General features: G+C 34.8%; 1 protein-coding gene across 2 annotated transcripts in view; it reads left to right on the top strand.

Moving 5' to 3' along the window:
- LOC100117161 (NEDD8-activating enzyme E1 catalytic subunit) overlaps window positions 1-23,662 on the top strand; it is a 142,037-nt gene that overhangs the window by 87,198 nt on the left and 31,177 nt on the right. For both annotated transcript variants that reach the window (XM_008215998.3, XM_032599598.1), the window contains exon 3: window positions 14,473-14,802. In XM_008215998.3, coding sequence (XP_008214220.1) covers window positions 14,473-14,802 — 330 coding nt within the window. The remainder of the gene's footprint in view (window positions 1-14,472; window positions 14,803-23,662) is intronic.

Raw genomic sequence — 23,662 nt, 5'->3', positions numbered from 1 at the left:
CCAGCCCATTATCCTTTCGGCGTTAGCACTCATCCTCACAGAACAAGGATCAAACTCCTCAAGGTGGCATTGGCTGTATATTCGCAGGTCATTCGCATAGATTAGATAGGATACATTTGAATCTAGACAGAAACCAATATCATTGATGTACAACGCGGACAACAGAGGACCCAAAACTGTACGTCCAGTGTGGCCGTGATAAGTTCATGTTCGTTGATAAAAGGAGTGTTCGTCTTCCAGTGTGAGAGCAAGCAATCCTGATCATCAATTAAGCATAGGTCAAGCCAGGTGTCAGAGTCCTGTCTGTGATAGGTTGCACCATATGGCACAGAAGTAAAAGAGTTCTCATCAATGAAGGTCCTGATGAAATTGGCAACTTTAGATGAGGAAAGTTGATCAGAATTAAAATCACCCATGATGACCTACGTGAAGTAATTGTGCATATGCGTTGTAAGTTTCTCAACGAAATTAGATCCTTGGATAAAGGGTGCATGCGGAGGGTGATACACAACCCCCACGAAGATGAGTGACACTCCCTTAGCTGAGATCTCACAGAACAGATACTCCGGCTTGCTTGGCTCGCCCGACCATTCGCAGTCAGATGACCAGATAACGTTGGCTGTCATTGAATATCATCTCAATGTAAGGAAGCAAAGAGGAAGCAAAAGTTTTGAGAAAAATCAGTTTTTACATTTTAGCTTTTTACTTGAAAACCACTTGACGAAATAGTTTAAAATTTTAGCTGCAGATAGCTTTTTTGATAGTAAATTACCAAATAAAATTTTGAAGCATTTGACTACATTCTTTTAGAAATATAAGGAATCAAAAAATTTTCAAAGAAATCGAAACCTTGATATCTTAAGAACCATAGAAGTTTGAGGGCTGCACAATGAACTTAGCCACAACACATAAAATATCTACATTTTCTCAAAATCTCAAGTGCGATAAGGCATTTTGACGCCTGTAATCAAGGCACAAAAACTCATTTTTCTCCAGTTGTCGATTTATTATTGAAAAAATAAGTAGTCAAATTACTAGAAATTATTATGGGATATAGTTTGACACGTGACCCATCGACATGTTTTTTTTCGTGAGGTTATGATGTTCAGTTTCACATATATGAATTTTTTTTAAATCACCTTTTTCATTTTATCTGCCGAACAGAGCGGTCAATCCCAAGGACCAAACGAGGAAAAGTAAGTAATTTCATTCTCTCTTAAATGCATTTTTGCTGAATTTTTTGTAACAATGGGATGATGAAAAACGCAAAATACTGTTTTTCAAAAATAAAAAAATGGCCATAAAAAAATAGTTGAGAAAATAAAAAATAACTGTTTTTCCCGAATTCAGAATTCAAAAATAGATACGCATGTCAAATTTTATTAATATTGACAGAGTAGTTCCAGAAATATTACGGTATACACACGCACGCACACACACACGCACGCACGCACACACACATGTGTCATGGAACCAAAAGACGGGAACAGCGGGCTTGGAAGAAATACTACAAGACTGGTCGTGGTAGAGAAATAGTAGACACCCTGAATAAAAAAATAAAGGATGGTAAAAGGATACTCAAGAAAAAATCCGAGAAAATAAACTACGGTGCCTAAAAGAGTTACAGGACGATGTTGAGCTGGATCCCTGGGGGCGACCGTACCAAGTGGTAATGAAGAACATAAAAGGAGGTTATATCCCTCCTCCTAAGAGCCCGGAATTGCTAGACCGTATTGTGACCACACTGTTTTCCCTTCAACTGGAAGTAACAGCTATTCCTGAAGCGGAGGCAAATGACGAAATCATTCCAACAATCACCACAGAGCAATTACTAGCTGCATGCAAAAGAATACGGAACTACAAAACTCCAGGCTTGGATGGCATACCCAGTATTGGATTGAAACAAGCTATACAGGCACGCCCCGATGCCTTTGTGGACTTATACAATTTATGTCTCGAAGAATGGACGTTTCTTAAGAACTAAAAGAAGCAACGCCTGGTACTCCTACCAAAAGGAGACAAGCCACCTGGAGAAGCTGCCTTATACGGACCACTCTGTATGCTGGACAGTCCGGGCAAGATTTTAGAGCGCATAATCGGCGTTAAAATGGACTAAGTCATTGAAAAACTAGGTGAACTAGCGGAATATCAATACGGCTTCAGGAAAAAACGCTCCACTCTTGATGCTGTAAGCTTAGTAGTCGACACTGCTAGAACTGCAATAGAAGGAAAAAGATGGAAAGGAGGATCCAAGAAGTACTGTGCTATTATTACACTGGATGTTAAAAATGCGTTGAACTCAGTCAGCTGGGGCAAGATCCACGAGGCACTACGGAAAAAAGAGATACCCGCATATATAAGAAGGATTATGTCGGACTATCTGAAAGACAGAACCCTTTTGTATGACACAGAGAGCGGCACGAAAACCTATCGAGTAACCGGAGGTGTCCCACAAGGGTCAGTGCTTGGCCCATTATTGTGGAACATCATGTAAGTTGGAGTACTTAGGCCAGAGCTACTCGAAGGAGCAACAGTTGTAGGGTTTGCAGATGACATTGCAGTCCGGCTTAACTCATTAGGGCGGATTAGTCTTCCTCATTGAGGAAACAATAAATCTCTACGTATTCACGTATATCACAAGACCTAATCTGCAGATTTGGTCCAGATGAAAGCGATGCTGCGAATAATCATCTGTGCTATTATGTATAATCAATGGCGATTACTCAGACAATTAATAAATAACTTCAATTTTAGTAATGTACCATTAGTAGAGATAACTCAGCTAATCAATATAAAATTAATGTTTTGATAATATATTATTAGTGGCGATTACTCAGCCAATCAATTTATAAGTTATATTTCAGTTATGTATAATTAATGGCGATTACTCAGCTAATTAATATAAAATGAATGTTTTGATAATGTATCATTCATGGCGATTACTCAGCTAATCAATATAGAATTTATATTTTAGTTATGCATAATTAATGGGGATTACTCAGCCAATCAATATAAAATACTATTAATGGAGATAGTAATTAATTAATACTATGACGGTAGCTCGGCCGTCATTATTATTTTAAATTGTTTGTTGTTTATGTTACTATTCACCGATTCCGTCGGCTGTGCAGAAGGCACTAAATTCTACCGACTATAATCTATCCGCGCACGGACGTAAAGACGTATGAACACGCGGCGGTGACAGTAGTACTCAGGACGTGGATTCAAAAGGAGGAAAAGTCAATGACACTCGCGGATTATTGTAAAACTTAGATTAACTATTTATTGATGCTTGGCTTACACAAGCGCGCCAGACGGGCGCATGCCAGCTACCAGCATGTAGTCGAGGTGAGAGAGAGAGAGAGAGAGAGAGAGAGAGAGAGAGAGAGAGAGAGAGGAGGCTTAAAGTCGCCCGAGTAAGCGAGAGTTGATAAGAACTAGTACTTACAGATGTACGTGGCCGGCACGGCCGTTCTAACCCACACGAAGATGGTCTCGGACGGATTGTCCTCGGTTCGGTTGACCTCGCAACCCTCGCACACAATAATCGCAATCGCAGAGTGTCTATTCGCGAAACGGAGCGGAGCGAAAACAGACTCGGAATGGCTCGCTAGCGCGAGCACAGATTTACCTATGCCCTCTGACACACTGTTGTCAACTCTTGACAGCAGTGTGCGAGCAGGTGGCAACATTGTACGTTGCTGAATTTAAATCTCTCTCGATGCTTATTCTGTAAGTATCGTGTTTGTCAATTTGTCATCTGCGTCACTTTGGATTCGATCATCACTATAGTATATATAGTGGTCTTCGTCTATTCTTTCAACTAAACTTTCATTTATTTTTAGTGCATTAGAATTTAATGGTGACAATATCACTTAATTTTTTAATGTCGAATGATTAGGATCAGTTTTATGTCCAAAAATTGTTGTCATTATATTATTTTTACAAATAAATTGTTTTAGTATTTCTCTTGTATTATTTTGTAATACATATTTAGTCATATTTTTGTTTTCACCTATAGCAAGTAACCAATTTTCAAATTTATTATCTCGATTTTATAATCGTAGATTCTCACGTAATGATAGTCTTGAAATTTTTGATCATAAAAAACTCCTTTTTACACATGTTTCAAGGATTTTTGTTCTGTTTCTATGCCGTACTATAGGCAGGGTTTGTCTAAAGTCACCAGATGTTACAATAACTTTCCCTGCAAAAGGAAGGTCATTTTTACATATATCACGAAAACATTTATCAATTGATTCAAAAGGATGTTTTGAAATCATTGATATTTCATCCCAAATTATAATTTTTACAGTTTTAATATGTTCACCATATTTTGAATTAGGACAAATATTACACGTTGTTTGTTCATTAATATTTAATAGTAATTTGAAAATACTATGGACAGTTTTTCCATTAATTAATTAATTAGCAGCAATACCAGTCCAGGCCATTGTAATGAACGGAACATTAATTTAAATTAAATATTTAATCATCACGTTATGTAAATAACTTTTACCACTACTACCGAGGCCATCGATAAAATAATATTTATTTCCTATACTGTTAATTGTAGCATTAATGATCAGATCATACATTTTTTTATTGGTAGACAAAGAATTAATTAATGTTTTTAAATTTTCACCATCTTTACATACTTGTAATTCGTTATTATATTCTTCATCATCGTAATTATTTTCAATACTAGATATATGGAAATCATTTAATCACAACCCATGTAATAATAAAATACTTTCTATGTTTCTCAAAGGTCTTTGTTCTGCTTGAATTTTTGGTGATTTCGGGTCCATAAAGTGACATTTATATTTATCGTATAATTCTAACGAATTAATAGGTCTTTGAAATACAAGAATGTATGCAAATAATTCACACATGGATTTTGGAAACTGGTATACTGCAGTTTCTGCCAAACATTTATTCCATTCTTCATCAGTACTAATAATATCTCTTGATATACAAGCATTTCCATGTTTATTATAAATAATTCCATCTATAGTACGTATAGCCGCAAATGATTTTGTACCACGTACATGTAATAATAAAAGTCGTAGGAAAAATGCTTTACGCTTATTTGTATTTACAAAATATATTCTACTAATGAGAGGTTTTATAAATTTTTTTCTTTTATTCCATTTTTTGTTTTGTTTTTTTATTAAAAACATAATGGTACGGAATTTCGTGATATAAATATTGCGTTACATTTTTATCTTCTTTATTTAATTTAAACCAAGATGTCAATGTAGTATGGACATTTTTATAAATCATTTTGTGTTCACATCCTTCTTGATAAAAAACATATTGTTCATCTTCTTCATGAAAAGCTAATCTTTTAATTACATAAGATTGCTCATATAGTAAAAATTCCCATATGCGATACATAGCTTCAGGTGCACATACATATCTGGTCGTGAGATGTTGTGATATTTCATCCTATTTATATGTATCGTTATTTTCGTTTACATAGTCTTCATTACCTGGATTATGTTCATTTGCAAATTTCACAAAAACTGTATCAGGACTTTTATGAAAATATTTTATAGCTTTAATCGTACTACATATTTCTACATTAATATGACATTCTAAAAGTAATAATAAATATGGATTATACGGTACGACAAAACTATTATCTGCAATCCTATGTTTTAAAAACGTAATTTTATTATTATTTTTTCTCCGTCGGTAAGAAGAGTAACCATTAGAATTATAGTGGGTTTGATTGACATAAGGTTTAGGGATATTTTTAGTACAGCGTGTTTCATTTCATTGATACAAACACAATTTTTATTTTGTAATCCACAGAGACCATGTATCATATTATTTTTTATTATATTGTATAATCTTGGATATTCATTTTTATTTGGTATTTCAGCACTTATGATAGAATCAATTTGATCAGTATCTCGAAATTTATCATTACTATGCAACCATAATAACATATGAATATGTGGTAATCTCCTTTGTTAAAATTCTATTACGTAAACAAAACCTTTGACTTTACCAAAAATATCATTTTTTAGTAGTTCGGTTTTTAAAATTTCAACTTTTTCGTGGAAGACTTGAAATTTAATCAGGACGATCTATTGTGCTTTCATACGGTAATCAATTCTCTTGAATTTGCTTCCAATTTGGATTACATGTCATTATTATAAAAATATCTGGTTTTCCGTCGACTTGTAGTTAAGTCGTTGAATCTAAATAATTTTGTTGTATTGATTTAGGACTACCTACATAAGATGATAGTAATGTTATTATCTTTCCAATTCGAGAATTATCAATATTTGCCCGATTAGAAACGTAATCCACTTCGTACATCATTCGGATGTAATAAATATGAATTATGATATACCTATCCACATATCTTCAATACTTGTGACCCCGGATTGTTAAAGTATACTAATTTAGACCCAAAACTGGCAAATGCAAATGAATTATTGTAACCTCTTATATTTTTCTTAAAATCAATACTTTTTGAATTATTTTGAAATAATAGATCCTTCAATTTTTGAGGATATGATGTGTTATCATTAAAATTAACCTTGTTTTTATGACAACAATGATTGTATTTTCTATCATAGGATATTGCTCCTTTATAATGTTTTGCTTTACAATGCGCATATTCATTATCTCATATATATATATATATATATATATATATATATATATATATATATATATATATATATATATATATATATATACAGGGTGAGTCATTTTAATCTTTAATCTCAATTATCTCGTTGGCAAAGCATGCCAGCGAAAAAAGTTTCGGATAAAAGTTTTAGGATTTTTCCCTGGCTATCTGATGATGACCTTGACAATGTCATTGAGCGTGACCTTCAAGGTCATTTGAAGGTCAAGTCGATTTTTTCAAATAGAAACCCCTACTTTTGGCACCAGAAATGGAAAGAGCGGGAAATTTTACGTTTGAATATGACCTTGCCTTGACCTTGAATTAAATGGTCAAGGTCATTGGTCATGCCGAGAACAGTACAACTGGTTAGCTGAACTCGAATAAGGAGAAAATGTTACCCACAAAAGTTTTCAGTTTTCTCCCCGGCTGACGAATTGTCATCTTGACCCTGTCGTTAAACAGGATCTTCAAGGGTATTTCAAGGTCAAGTTGATTTTTTGAAATGGTCATTCCATTATTTTGTATTAGTGTCAATTTTTGAGAGTGAACTACTCTTAACAGTTATGTAGATAGCAAATTAGTGCAGAAAAGCTTAATCGTGTTTTTTACTTCTTGTAAATCGATAATTATTATTGAAAAAAATCTGTTTCCCTGTTTACTGGTCTGTAACAAATTAATTTGACTTTGATCATGGCTGATTATGGTCCCAACGAAATCGTTGATATGATCATGATTTTGGGAGAAAGTCGAAATAATTATGCAGCAGCTGCCAGACTTTATGCTGAACGCTATCCCAATAGGAGACACCCAAGTAATGTTACTATTCAAACCTTAACTCAGAGAGCTCGAAATGGAGCTTTTGTTCGTCAACGCCGTCATCATGAATACGACGAAAACGATCCTCGTGTTATTACCATTCTAGCGATTATTCATCTTGATCCTCACATTAGTACTCGACAAATAGAAAGAGAAATAGGTATACCTCAATCAACAGCATCCCGAATATTGAGAGCGAGAAGATATCATCCTTATCACATAACATTAACACAACAGTTAACTCCAAATGATATGATTTTGCGAGTACGTTTTTGTCGATGGGCAATACGAATGATTCAACAAGATCAAGACTTTTTCAGGCACGTTTTTTTTTCAAATGAATCAACATTCAGAAACACTGGAGAATTGAATAGACATAATTGCCATTATTGGTCAGATGAAAATCCTCATTGGTTCAGGCCCATAGACAATCAACACCGCTGGAGTGTTATGGTCTGGTGTGGAATCATCAATGACTATTTGATTGGTCCTTATTTCTTTCAAGAGAACGTGAATGGGGTAAACTTTTTGAGATTACTTCGAGACATTTTACCTGAATTACTAGAAAATGTAGACCTAGCCACAAGGCTAAGAATGTGGATCCAATTAGATCGAGCACCACCACATTATGCACGCATTGTTCGTGATTATTTAAACACCCGCTACAATGGCAGGTGGATTGGGCGAGGTGGCCCAGTTGCCTGGCCCCCTCGTTCACCTGATTTAACCCCTCCTGATTTTTACTTATGGGGATATCTTAAGAATGTTGTTTATGCTCAACGGCCAACAACGCGAGATAATATGATCGAACGCATTCGTACAGCTTGTGCAGCAATCCCTCGAGATGTTCTACTTAGAACCATAAGACAATTCAGAGCTCGACTTGATCTTTGCATCCAATAAAACGGCGGTAATTTAGAACAATTAATCAATGGTTAACTCCAGTTAACATTCCATAAAAATACCAAAAAAATAACAAAAAGAAAAAAAACAAATACAAAAAAAATAAAACAAAAAATGGGATGCTAAATCCTTTTGACAACCTCCTCGATGGTGCATCATGCGTTCGGCTGATGTCAAAGGTAATTTCCGCACAAACGATGATTTGTTTCCAAAATCGCATATTCGAACGTAAAATTTCCCGCTCTTTCCATTTCTGGTGCCAAAAGTAGGGGTTTCTATTTGAAAAAATCGACTTGACCTTCAAATGACCTTGAAGGTCATGCTCAATGACATTGTCAAGGTCATCATCAGATAGCCAGGGAAAAATCCTAAAACTTTTACCCGAAACTTTTTTCGCTGGCATGCTTTGCCAACGAGATAATTGAGATTAAAGATTAAAATGACTCACCCTATATATATATATATGTGTGTGTGTGTGTATGTATGGATGTATGTTTTTTTTCTCTCTTGGAGAAAGAAGTATTAGGGAAAATCTTAAAAAGACCATAGCGTGACCTTGCACTGAGAGAAAAATAACATTGCAGCAAACATATATGTTAACTGTTAACATAGGCATGTTCGATTTGAGCCAATAATACGTATGTTAATAGTTAACATATGAATTTCATGGCTATCGTGCGTAGTGTTGCGTGCAGATGGCGTTTCTCTCGTACCGCCTAACCTCAAAATCCGTTATCCTCTTTCATACAAAAAATATTCTTGAGGGTTTATTTATCATAAATAATCAATAAATCATTAGTAATAGAACAAAAGCAACTAAATATACCTTAGGAAGCATGCAAAGTGCCCTGAATATACCTTAGGAAGCATGCAAAGTGCCCTGAATATACCTTAGGAAGCATGCAATATTTTCCGCAATATTTTGTATGTATACTATAGAAATCTATAGTATACATACAAACTGTTTTTGTTTCGTATAGAATATTTGTAAGATGTACACGAATATATTAGCAATCATTGCTCCTAACGTGTGTACATGTTTACGGCAATGATATCTTTCTCTCAGTGTGATTATGGGGTCGTCGGAACAGCCCCATCCCCAATGTCAGCCGTGTGTCGGATTCCCACCGACTAAACCCATCCCCTCTACGGCCAGGTGAAAAAAAAAACACCCAGCCGTAAAAAGGAACGCCCTCTTTCCCTTTACCGACCCTCGGTAAAGGTGCCTAGCTCCATCTTTTATGCCCCTGAACCCCGCGGTACCACCGTCAAGCAATGCTTAGCGGGGGGGGGGGGGGCGAAAGGCTTTCGCCCGCTTCTGGTTGATGTGGTCATCACTATAGTCATCCTTCATATTCTGCGTCGCACATACTCACGTACGTACTCAGCCTCTTTGTCTTCTTCTGTCTTCTTCGTCTTTCCTGACTTTCTTGAGAATGTCTGCTGCATAGTTGCTGACTGCGCACCATCCATCCTGAGGTCAGCATGGTCGTCATAATTGACTTATGAGTTACTCTGATCTGAAGATAACTCTCAAGTTCCTCTCGCTCTTGATGATATCGTGAGCACTCGCAAAAGACGTGCTCAACATCCTCTGTTCCATCCGAACATATTGGGCAGTTCGGACAGCCGTCTAGTTTGAACCGATGCAGGTACGCCCGGAAACATCCCTACCTGGTCAAAAACTGCGTGAGGTAGTAGTTAACTTCCCCATGTCTTCTTCCAATCCAGTCTTCTATCCTTGGTATAACGCGATGAGTCCATCGACCCTTGCCACTAGTGTTCCATCTTGTTTGCCATTCAGCTATCGTCTTTTTTCTTGCAGAATCCCAGATCTCCTTCGAGCTTTTGTCATTCGTTCGTCTCCTAGCTTCGAATACGTCCATACTTTCCAACGCTAAAAAGTTACAATGGGTGGCATGCCTGCTATAATGCAGACATCATCGTCCGATACCTTACGGTAAGCGGACGCCACTCTTAGGGCACTTCGCCTGTACACGGTAGTCAACTTTCGTGCATACGATTTCACGCGCATCGCATCTGCCCATATTTGGGCTCCGTTTAGCATAATCGATGTGGTTACACTGGCTAAAAGTAACTTTCGCTTCTGAGTTGGCCTTCCTAAATTTGGCATCGATCGTGATAGAGCAGCGCCAATTTTTGCTGCTTTATTACTGACTATTTCCAGATGCTGTTTAAAACTTAGTCTTGCATCGATAGTGATGCCCAAGTATTTGATGGTTGGTTGAGAAACGATCTCATGTCTATCCACCGTCAGTGTAATTTCCTCCATCTTCTTCCTACTAGAAATGAGAATAACTTCCGTTCTGTGACTGGCTAATTCCAGACCCGTCTGTGTTAGCCATTTGTGTATTATACGAGTTAACTCTTCAGCTATGTCTTTCACGTTTTCTTTGTGTTTTGCTACTACCACTCTGGACAGGCAGCTGTACGACGGCTGTCTGCGTGTATCCATATATTTTCCAGAGGGTCTTTACGGACGTCTTCTTTACTACCTTCTTTTCTTTTGAAAACCTCTACTCAGGGCTTCTAGAATATAATGTTTAGAGGTTAGCATGTCAAGGTCTTTTATTTCAAAGACCACTTCATGCTGAAGCCTCCTGATTGTGGCTTCGTCTACAGGCACTGCTGTGACCGCTTCTTGAAGTTTCTGTGTTTTCACTTCCTTGGTGCGTCGTAGCTCCAAAAACAGATCTCCTGCCACCGTTTTGTGTATTTCATTTACGCTGTTACTAAGCACCGTCAGAGTGGGGTCCGCTTTTATTTTCATCAAAATATCAGCGTATGAATTTCACTCAGCAGCTCTTATAACAAGTGCATCAAGCCTGGTGGATCTCTCTCGTGGTTTTCTAGTGCCATTTTTGTTCTTGGCACCGGTGCCTTTATCCCATTAACGCCGAGGTGATCAGAATTTTTACTAACTTTTCGACGTGTTTATTTATTATGTTATGGGACCAAAAAAATAATGCAATACCTCTATTTCTACGCGAAATTTGATGCTCTTTCAGAATCTGAGCTCAAAATTTCGATTAGACACCGAGAAAAAAAAGTATGGCCGATTTAAACGTGGAGAACGTGAAAATTTTCGAAAAAAAATTTTTTTCGCATTTTTTTTCACAATGAAATTTATATTTTTACTATGATCAGAGGTGATCATGGCACTCAAAAATTAATAGAAATTTTTTTCAGAAAAATTCATCAACGCGTTTTTCGAAAATGGCGGCGAGAATGAAAAAATTTTATAAAAATCTTAATCTATTGTTTTCTTGAAAACTATAAACTTTAGAAAAAAATGTCTAAGAACAAAAATTTCTTAAAATTAGTCAAAGAACACTCTCAAATTTTTTCAGTATTTTTGGAGACAATTTTTGATTTTCGAAAATTTCAAAAAATCCAATTTTTCAAAATTATCTAAAAAATTTTTGAAAAAATTTGAGAGTATTCCTTGAATAATTTTAAGACTTTTTTGTTCTTAAAAATTTTTTCGTAAAGTCTACAAATTTAGAGAAAAAACTTTTTCTTGAATTGTACTTTTCGATATATTGAATACTGAGTAGACGCTAATCCCTCGAGTCATATGGTGAGTTGTACCGCCACCTACATGTCACGTCCTACATAAAATTTTGTTTCTATCTACCACTACAAAATTCACGAACAAACTCGTACATCCTTTCACTTGTGCATATACACATATGTTCTATACAATTTGTACATGAATTATAAGTAAAGCATATAATAAAAACATTGGTGTTCACTTTTTCAATACATTTGTTATATCATGAAAACGTTCAAAATCTTCTGCTTCATCGCATGCAGAGTATGAATCAGATTATTCGGATAGTGATTCCGACGAAAACATATTGATTCCGAATGCAGACAATTCAGGCTCCGATGATTCTGATTCCGATTGTGATTCGATATCTGATTCAGATTCTGAACATGAATTGACAATACCAAATATTACTTACAAAAAAGCTTGTGCTACTTATTCTGAAAACTTAGATAAACTTGAAAAAAATCACGAATTCATTTGGATCGATGGCGAGAAGTCATATCCAAATACTTGTGAAGAAACAGTATTATTATCTGAAGCTGCAAAAAAGAATATACAGGCGTGCGAGCCTTTCCAATTGTTTGGAACCTTTTTTTCCGCCGTAATGAAACAATATATAATTGATTCGTCTAAAGAGAATAATTATGATCTGAAATTACAAGATCTTGACACTTTTATAGGTATAGTTATTTTCAGTTCATTCAATAAAAGAAAGTCTCAGAGAGATTATTGATCATTTGATCACTTGTCATAAGAAACACTTTTACCATTAAAAACCCAAAATTGCCTCCGCTAAAGCTGAGCACTTGGCCCATATAGCTTATATTTTAATGTAGCAATATGAAACAAGCTGTATAAGTTAAAATAAACTTTTTTCATATTCTACAAAAAATATGCAAAAAAAGATATTAATGACTTTTTAGTTGTCAGAAAAAGCAAAAATTAAGAACATTTCAATTTTTTATATGGCCATAACTTGGAACTGAGGGTACTAAGAAATCTGATAATTTGTTTCTGTTCTTTTGAGGGTAAAGAGTCAATCAATTTAGGCCGGGATTCGAAAAATTTCCCCACGGCTTGACGCCCATATACATTTATCTGAGGTGAGATAGTTGTCCCTAGGAGCGTAAGTGGGTACTTTCGCCTCAGCTATTTGTATTTTCATGCGTAAGTATGTGTGTGACACACACTTATACATGTATGCATATACCGTCTTTCCATGGGACATCGAAACAATTCAGATTCACAACGAAATTCACAACTATGAGATACTGGACGACTCTGACTTTTCAGGCAGGCTTAAAATCGATGCATTGATTATAAAAAGCACGGTACACAACAAGAGGAGAATTGGCTTTCTCCGACCTGGGTGATGATTGAGCACGAGTGCTATGATTTAGTGCTATAATTTTGAGCGACAATAACCGACTTTAGTCCCTTGTTGCATATAGAACTGCATGCACGACTTAAGGGTGTAGCAACTTTGTTCCCTTGTAAAGTGGCACTTACGTCAATACAAACAAAAATTTTCTTTCTCGCAAATGCGGGATAAAAATATATATGAGGGAATATAAAGCTACCTTAGTTCCGCTTTTCAGGGAAAAAAGTGGATGTTATAGTTAAACCGTCAATAAATAAGAATTTTCATAGATAAAACAATTTTTATTCACGACTAAACTATAATAGGCACTTTATTTCCTGAAAAGCAGGACTAAAGTAGCATTTTATTTCCTCACATTTTTTTTCTGCAAAGAACTTTATTCCCGCAAAATGCGAGAAATAAATTCTTTATCCCCGCATTTTGCAGGAATAAAGTAAATTTGCGGGAAATAAAATCTTTATTCCCGCAAAATTTCGAAAATTTTTGAAAATTTGAAAATTTTGAAAAAATGTTAAAAAGTAGAATAATTTATTTATTTTGTATAAATTATCAAAATGATTATTATTTTGTTATATTATATATGAAATAAGTATAATAGAATAAATAGAAAATTGTTATTAAATTTTATTTTCATTAAAATGCCGATAGCTGAGTAGGTCTCACTTTTCAAGAAATAAAGTGGCTACACAGTTCGTCAATAAAGCACTATATGCAACACAAGAGTAAAGTCGATTTTTCCCTCGGGTGAAACTCTCGCCCGCGGGAGTAATCAACGACTTTACTTCCTTGTTGCATAATGTACTATTATTGTGAGTACTTTATTTCTTTGACAGTCAATATATAAAATATTGACATTACCGATGCTCTCACTCTGCGCCAGAGAGTTCGGTAGATGGGGAACGGAGTAAAATAGGGATATAGCTATGGTCAAACGCCATATATTTGTTTGATGGACCGTAACTAATACACGAGGCGCCAAAGGCTGAATCTTGCCACGCTCTTGCGCAACATCACGCTTCAACTCATATTAAAAGTGTTCATTACTTGGCAAATAAACACAAATAAACAAAACTTAAAACATAATAAAGAATATATTAATACATTTAAGTCGTGTAATTAAAGCTGAATATGTTCGATTATTTACAGATCACTTATCCGTTGTGTACTATCGCTAATACACCACGCTTACCTGAACATTGCATAGAATATGTAAAAATAATACAATGGCCAAAAGAAAATCCATTCGATTGCTGTATTGATGGAGATGATCCTCAACATATAAGTTGGATATATGAAAAATCTAATGAACGTGCATTAAATTTTGGGATTAGAGGGTTAACTTATCGTCTTGTTCAAGGAGTAGTTAAACATATCATTCCTGCAGTAGCGTCAACTAATGCAGTGATTGCAGCAATATGTTGCACTGAAGTTTTTAAATTAGCCACCAGTTGCAGTGCATCATTAAATAACTATATGGTAATATTTTTTCTTAATTCAATTAAATGTAATTTTTTTTTTGTTCATAACATCATAGCTTTTATAAAATTAATTTACATTTCTTACACAAAAAGGACGCAACAGAGCGCCGATAGAAAATATAAGTATACGTATGCATACATATACGCTCCCGTTAGGGAGCTTGTTATACTTTGAATTTGCTTTTTACCTCAATGTATTTTTTTTTCATGAATTTCTTGCTTGATATATTGCTAATATTTATGTATTAGTATCGTACCTAATTAGAATATTTTGTTTAAAAAATCGCTCTTTTAGCGATATAATTATGATTAAAAATTAATTTGTAACAATTTATACATTTTTACCATGCGGCTTTCATTTTTTTCCAAGTTTAAGATGCCAAATTATAATCTGTTGAAACAGGTTAAGAGGTTACATGTTAATTTTTTTACTTCTAAGTTAAATGTTAGGCATCAAGTTATAGCAAGATATTTAAATTTTTTGAATTATTGTAAATCATTAATTCTGAATCTTCTTACACGCATACTGTCACTAGAAGCAATATACTAGTAACCATGAGTACATAGCAACAAACTAAAAAGTAAGAAAGTGTACTTCTACAACTATATACAAAGGGAAGTGGATCCGATTTTTGAGATTAGAAGTTGCCATAAGCTTTGTAGTTGTGTGGTCGTAAAGAGTTATTGTATCGTGAATGAACGTGGATCAGTATTTTTTTAGGTCGAAAAAGGCTTACGTAGCCAGCAGCCATGCTTGACTTCAACATAGAGAATAAGCTCAACAGTGTGATCTGTGCTCTTGCTACTAAAGTTTGACCGTAAAGAGTGCAATGGCAACCTTTTAAGCATTTTTTCACGAGTCAATAAAATACTCTGATTAACCTTTACGCGACGAACAAACAGTGTTGCCTCGGTTATGTGTACTGTATATGCAGAATTGGGATTCATTAGACAAAAGCTGTCACTAGAACGCGCAAGACGTACACATACCTTAACGCCACCTAGTAGTAGTCTATCAAATTTCATCACATCAGCGTGTATGTAGTCCAACAAACCAATTTTATTATTAGTAAAAACTGCTTGTCGTCTAACGAAACTTGCATTACCGGCATCAGTGTTATCTATTTTACCGGCTGTGTCATCGTACCACAAGACAATGCTCAAGTGCGAGTTTTTACCGCTGGTCCATAATTTAATAACGTCTCAATGTACGATCTGTATGTGCCAAATCTAGATATTCACAGTTGCCAGGGATTGTAAATTCTTTTGGTGCTTGATCGGTGAGTGACGAGATTGGCTTATACTGCACCCGATGAGAACCCTCAATCACTGTATGCGCCTTCGCACCCTGCCCATCAGCCTACGCAACGATCATAATCGATGCGGTCGTAGACCTACCTGCCGAAGTTTATCGACATTGACTCAGCTTATCATTTACGTCAGGAACAGTCTGAACACTCGGTAAGAGTGACGAAGAAAATGAGATCACACCATTTTATGTATTGTGTGCGCATCCTGATGCTCAAGCCACTCTCGCACCTCGCTCACTCGTGACTTGCATAAGTCTGTCTCCACCAGCATATGATAAAGCTGGCAAACCATAGTACAGTTCTACAAGCTTACTGTGACTGTCTCCTACCGACTAACCTCAACCTCTTTCTTCTTGTATGTTTTATAGTCTCCTTGAATCGTCGATAAACCTTTTTTAAAGTAGTTTTACAGACCATACATAATACGGTCAATGGAGTGACACTTTTCTCTGCACTACCCTAGGACTCGGAGAGCATACGTAAAAAATCAGTGATCGGCTTAAGGGATGTCGGCGCAAAAGCTTTGCAATTCCGCCACGGGGTATTTTGTATTTCCAAAATTCTAGAAAAACAGAAAGTCTGATCGAATTTTTCTTTCGGTAGAACGTTTCATTAAACTTAACACTACGGCGCTACAGGCTTGGTTTTTCATTTGCAAGCTTTATTTAAAAAGTTTCATGTAAAACAAGATTTTAAGGTTGGCGCTGCAATCGCATGAGTACGACGAAGTACGCGTAAACATCTGTTCGTATTTCCAAGATTTTAGAAAAACAAAAAGTCCGATCGCAATTTTTTTTCGGTATAATGATTCATTAAACTTAACACTACGGCACTACAGACTCGATTTTTCATTTGCAAACTTTATTCAAAAAGTTTTATGTCACAGAAAAGCAGTGTTTTTTTAGGACGACAACCCCTTAAGGGGTCAAGCCTGGGTTAAATCCTGCAAAAAAACAAAAAGATATTCTTCTTACCAAAAAATTTTTGATTTGATGTAATTTGAAAAAAAAATTCTATTGAAAATATATAAAATATACACCATTTTTATCGAAAAAAAAAACATGTGTATACCTTGTAAAATCATTGACCAAAATTCATGACATTTCACTATATAAATAAGTGTTTTCAGTCACTTGCCACGGCTTTTTGACAGATCCGGACCGTCTTCTTTACTCTATCCGGGCTTAAAATGTACCTTAAACATGTCCCCTCGGACCGATCGAGAGACATTTCTAAAAAATATGAATTAAATATAGTTAGCAACAAATTTTGTTATCTAAAAAATATCAATTAAACATTGCTAGCAACAAAATTTGTTGCTAACTATATTTAATGGAAATTAGCACAGGCTTTTTGGCACTGCAGTATCGTTGAATTGCCAATTATTGCGCGAATATGCGACTTTGTGCTCGAGAGAGGCTCTATCTAGAGGGTTCCTGTCGGTCTCACCACGTGCAAGCACCCGCTGCTCTAACTAGTGCCACTGCTCGATGAAACGACCTGTAGTTAAGTGCCATTGATTTCGGGATGCTCCGGCCCGAAATTCGTTCTACCGTTGTCCGCAAACGAGTCGGGCAGCGGCGCCACTAACAGTTCGTCGTCAGAGCTGGTGATGTTCGCGCCTTCGCGGTTAAGTCGCGGCAAAAACTTCTGCAGTGGTTGAAACTAATAACAATGCATTGGTTTTTCGCCAAATACATCCAGTTTAACTATCTTCATGAAGTTTTTGAAAGTAAGTATACTAACTTTAATATTTTTGCTTTCTTGTCGGGAGACGAGGGAACGTTTGTCTTCCTAACCTCTCATTCACACCGGAAACCCACTAACAATAACACTTCCTAGCTTTTGCTCATGACTGATTGATTATTATTAATTTTTTTATTTGTTTAGCTACCGGTGTGAAAGACGAAAAGTTTTTCTCTCTAAGTGATGAAGATATAGCAACAATGCTTAATGTTTTCCCAAACGTACTTTTTGAATTTATTTCAAAGTACAGCTTTGAAAAGCACTATTATTAGTAAACACATCACAAGCTCCTGTAAAAGTGTGTATAGAGCACGTGGAGCTTGATGATGATGAGAATAATAGCTTGCTTGATAAAACTTTGAATGTGACGACTGAACTAAATTCGAGTGACAAGGACAAAGAGACTGTTGACAGGCCTAATCCAATCCCTACCGAATCGTCAGGTTTATACTCATCATTTCATCACATAAATTTGTATTTATGTTGTATGTGTACATACTTTTACGAAAATGAATTGTTTCATTTGCTAAATGAATCATTAGAAGGTAAAATTATCCTTGGAAAATATAAAAGTAACCAAGTAATATACTACAATCGACTTAAACGCATAATTATTCTGAACGTATTGAAAGAGGAAAATAATTATAAGTAAATTTTTATGAAGCTTGCATGTGCGTCAAATTGTATTGACACAGTATATTATAAACAATGATTTATGATAAAAAGTTTAAATAGTTGTTGTTTTATTTAATATTGATAAGATATAATTGTTTAATGTATTACTAACTTGATATATTTGATTATTGTGGGTTTTGAGTAGCTTCAATAGATTTCCCCACATTAACCAAATTAATCCAGTTAGCAATACATTAAACAGTTATATTTAGTATATTTTAGCATATTTAACAATATAACAACTTTCTTGAAGTTTATATAATAAAAAAAGCATATATTTATTGAAAAAGTGTACCCGGAGTCTTCAGTTATATATCTCTTTCTATGCATGTATGTTTCAGCTAATTCTAGTCATGCACTTTATTTTCTTACAGAATACACGTTACGACCTTTACTACATTAAGTAGACAAATTTAAGAGCTTTTCCCTACGTCAGATCCCGAGTTGGTGTTTACACCATAGATTGGTGAAAATGTGGAGTCTAAAAGTCATGTATTTTAAACCAATATTTTAAACTCGTCAAATAATAAAAGACTAACTTCAACAGAAAAGGATCCTCTAGACGAAACTGAAGAAACTACTTTGGAACATAAGAAATCTCTTCTCCCTATATATATATATATATGCGTGTGTGTGTGTGTGTGTGTATATATATCTTTGTTTGACTGATGCCAATCATAATTATTCAAGTCAAGATATTATAAAAAAGTGGAATGATACTTTCTTGGAAAGATCCGTTTTATTAAGTAAAGAAAACAAACAGAAAAAAACCCATAACTTTAGATCTATATTTTAGAACTTGTAGAAATGTATATGCCCTCCACTTGCTGTACTTTTGGTAAATTTGTTTTTATTCTTGTAGATATTCAAATAGAAAACAATTATAATAATTTAACTTTTTCTTATATAGCTCATAACAGATTTCAAGAAGCACTTTCCTAATATAGATTACTAATTTTTGTTTAGTCAAAAATGGCCTAATTTGGCGAAAAAAGTCATTACACATTGCAAAGGACGGATTACAGAAGTAAAAGATTTCATCGAGAAAAATAAAACATTAATAGAAAAAGGTATATTTTTTTCAAATTATTCTGTTTATTTTTATATTGATATCCTATTTTGGATTTGTTTGTACTTTTCTATTGTTATCAAAGTGACCAAAATTTCATGTAATTTGTTTGATCTGAGACTTCTTTTGAGTATGTAATAATTTTTATAGACACTCATGATAATTTATTAGCTTTATAGCTAATACCTTTGTCTATAAAAGCGGTTAAAACTTCGAAAGTGAATAAGGATGCTATTACTCTCTCAAAAGTGGATATCTCCAAATGTTTCATGCTGCACGTACAAGTAAGAAAAGTTATCGTTAAAAAAAACTGCTTTCGATTTTATTTACGTAAAAATAAGTAATTTTTTAAAAAAATTGTATATTCCTGAATTCCGAATTGTTAGATGAAGAAAAGAAAAACATTGAGATCTGGCGTGACGCTTTAAAACTACAAGAACATCCGTACATTCTACTTCTAGGAACAATAGAAAATGCTCAAACATTCGTAGTTTCAAATAGCGAGCTGTATGCTTACACAGATGTCTTACAAGCTGTCGATGCCTGTTTTAAGTGTCTAGTTGCACTACAGACATTCCCAAAGACATGTGATTTTGTATGGGGTTTTTTAAGTAAGGGAGTCTACAATTTAAAAACTGTTACTGTAATTGCTTATGTCAGTAAGTTTCTCTTCGATCTCTTTTTAGTTAATAAATGATGGATTAGAAAGTCCATGTTATGAGTTTTGATGTTATGTAAATATTTTATATATATATATATCCAAAGATTACTTGTGTAAATAAAAGTAGTTTATAAATTATACAAGTCGTTTTTGTATAATATCAAAAACTACTGTACCATGGATTGGTCTCAAATAATAAAGTGCATATTGTCATTCATTTTAAAATTGTATCCGGATCCATCGCTTCGGCGAAAAATTGTTCAGATGTTTATTACCTTTCTTGATGATTTTATTTGTAACATTTTTTAACTTCTCTGAAAAAGGATATATTAACGATACTTAATAAACATAACATTTCTCAATCGGCAATTAATGATGTACAATCATGTATAAATTCGTATAATGCAATTTCTAAAACATTCAATTCGGAAACTAAGATATTCACTTTATTAAAAAAACAAGGTATGGTAGATTTTGAAGAGTTTGTTATCGGAGTGAAGTATGTTTACAAATCTGTTGGAAATAAAACGGTTTTATCTCCAGAAACCGCATATGCCATTGATTTTCCTTTGCGAAAAACGTTAAAGGCTATTTTAGAAATTCCCGGACCATTAAAAGCTACACTAGAATACGTCAACAGTTTGTCAAAACAATCGCATATAATTTCTAATATCATACAAGCTAATTAGTGGAAAACTAAATATGCATGGAAATACAATAAAGATATTGTGTTTCCGCTTATTTTGTTTTTTGATGAATTGGAAGTTAGAAATGGATTTAGCGGTCATGCATGTACAAACAAATTTGGGGTAGCTTATGCATCGATTGCGTGTTTACCACTTGAAATCTCATCAAAGCTTAATAGTATAATAGTAGCTTTTATTGTACGAGCTTCAGATCATAAAGTGTGTGAAACCAAAAAGTGTTTAAGCGGCTTATTCAAGAAATTAATTTTTTACAAACTGACAGCATCATTGTTAACGTAAACAAAAAAAATTATTGTATCAAATTTTAATTGGTTTTAATTGTAGGTGACAACGCAGGGTTCAATATGATATATGGTTTTATACAATCGTTCAAAACAAACTTTTTTTGTAGAATTTGTAAAATAAAAGTAGCAGATTCCTTGAAGCTTGCAATAGAAGACAAATCTAAAATTAGAAATAAACAAGATTATGAAAACGATCTTTAAATAAATAAGGTTTCATCCACGGATATTAAAGAAGAGTGTGTTTTTCTTTTCATTTTACCATATACTCCACATATACAAATATAAATATGCCACCTGCAATATTTACACCGGCACACAAAGAAAAAAAAGTGGGGAGTACTTGTGACTAGACCCATATATCCCAATGTATTTTGACGCGCTGAATCCGAATTCGGTGTCCGTTTTGTCCGTACACCTCCCAAAATTTTGAGTAAATAGTGAAAAATCGCTGAAAATCGCATTTATAGACGTTGGTAAATGTTAGAAAGATGTCTTATAAGTGTATTATACCTGATTTCAGTGTATTTTGACGCGCTGAATCCAAATTCGGTGTCCGTTTTTTCCGTACGCACCCAGAATTTTGGGTAAATAGCGAAAACCCGTGAAAAACCGTGAAAACCCGTAAAAGATCACTGAAAATCGCATTTGTAGACGTTGGTAAATGTTAAAAAGTTTTCTTATGAGTGTTATACCTGATTTCAGTGTATTTTGACGCGCTGATTAACGTGTCTAGCACATTAGGTGGCTCTGGGTTTACTCTTTGTCGTGCTGTCATTTTATACGGCTAAGCTTGGGTTGTTTTAGTACTACTACTTGTTCTTTAGCAGGTGGTGCTATGGATCATACTAAAGTATTTACTGCGTTGTTGACTGCTGTACTAGTACTACCTCATTTTCTCTTTTTATTGTCGTTGTGTTCTTCTCCCATTCTCCGTAGTCCTCCTTCTCGTCGCCGTCCTCGTATCGAATACTAGATGTTGTTGGTACAGATAATGACACGTCCAAAACAGTTAGCAGAATAGTACATTATGCAACAAGGGTCGAAAGTAGCAAATTTTTCCCGCTGGTGGGTTTACTGCCCGAGCGAGAAGATTTTTCACGAGGATGCGTTTACTGCCCAAGCGAAGCGAGAATATACATACCAGCGGAAAAAATCTACTTTCGTCCCGCGTTGCATATAGTACTTTATTCCACTCTCGACTGAAATGGCTACTATTTGTCTCTGAAAATTTAAGTCGACGTGTTTTTTTATATTTTTGTTTCATTCATTAAAAAAAATACTTTTGCCCCGCAAATTTTATTTTTGCCCCGCTAATTTTACTTTTGCCCCGCTGATTTTACTTTCGCCCCGCTACACTGAGAAAAATTATATAATAAAAATTAAAATAACTTGAGTAAAAATTGCTATAATCTTAAGTAATAGCGGGATATACTTGCACTGTTATAAAAATTACTATATTATATAGTAATTTTTATACTGAGATGAAATTAAAAAAAATTTAATTCTTTTCTTATTGGATGTTATTATTTTATTATTATTGTTATTTTATTTAATATTATATGGTGAAAGATAGAAATTTTTTTGCGGCGACGGGAATCGAACCTGGACCTCTGGCATGGGAGTCGAGCACGCTGACCGCTTACCTAAACAGAACTGTTATGTACCGAATTTCAGATCTGATATATTAATCACACTTACTTGTAAGTTAACATTAATAATAATTTGACGGCAAGTGACGTAGTAATTATCTTGAGAGATGTTCTTTGCTTCATTACGATTAAATATAATAAACTTGACTTTGTTTGATTGATTTCAGTTCTTTTCTATCTGTAATTTTGTTGCGGAATATATCAAACTCGCCTAACCTTTTACTTTTTTAAGAGTAAATTTTTTTTAGAGATTTCAATCCTTTTTTTTTAAATTGTTTACAGTATTTCATATTAAAAGTCGTAAAAATAAAATATAAGCATCTTAGCACCATTCGACCACAGCTTTTTGGTAACATTTTTATTACTAAGATGAAATCACTGATTGTTCTAATATACATCACCCTCGAATTATTTCTACACCTAGACACCAAAAGCCACGGTGCGAAATACCCAGACCTCGTCATCGGCTACCCTGTACCTCTAGACACCTTCCTCGAATGATTTTGACACCTAGACACAAAAAACCACGGAGCGCGCCACCTAGACCTTGTCATCGGCTATCCTGGCAAGCTAGTTACTGTTAAAACTGTTAAAGGATTACTGTTAAGGGACAGGCGGTTGATTGCCATTTGGACTGTCATTTGCTTCTACTTCTACATCAACTGAATTTTTCACTGTAAAAACTCCATAGATACGCTGCGAGGAACACTATTGATCTCGATTGTGAACACGCGATCGGATTCGCGAGATAGCGGCT

The sequence above is a fragment of the Nasonia vitripennis genome, chromosome 4 (genome assembly GCF_009193385.2).
Source record: "Nasonia vitripennis strain AsymCx chromosome 4, Nvit_psr_1.1, whole genome shotgun sequence".
NCBI classification, from domain to species: Eukaryota; Metazoa; Arthropoda; class Insecta; order Hymenoptera; family Pteromalidae; genus Nasonia; species Nasonia vitripennis.
The sequence above is the reverse complement of the archived record's forward strand: the minus strand, read 5'-3'. Positions and strand labels throughout refer to the sequence as shown.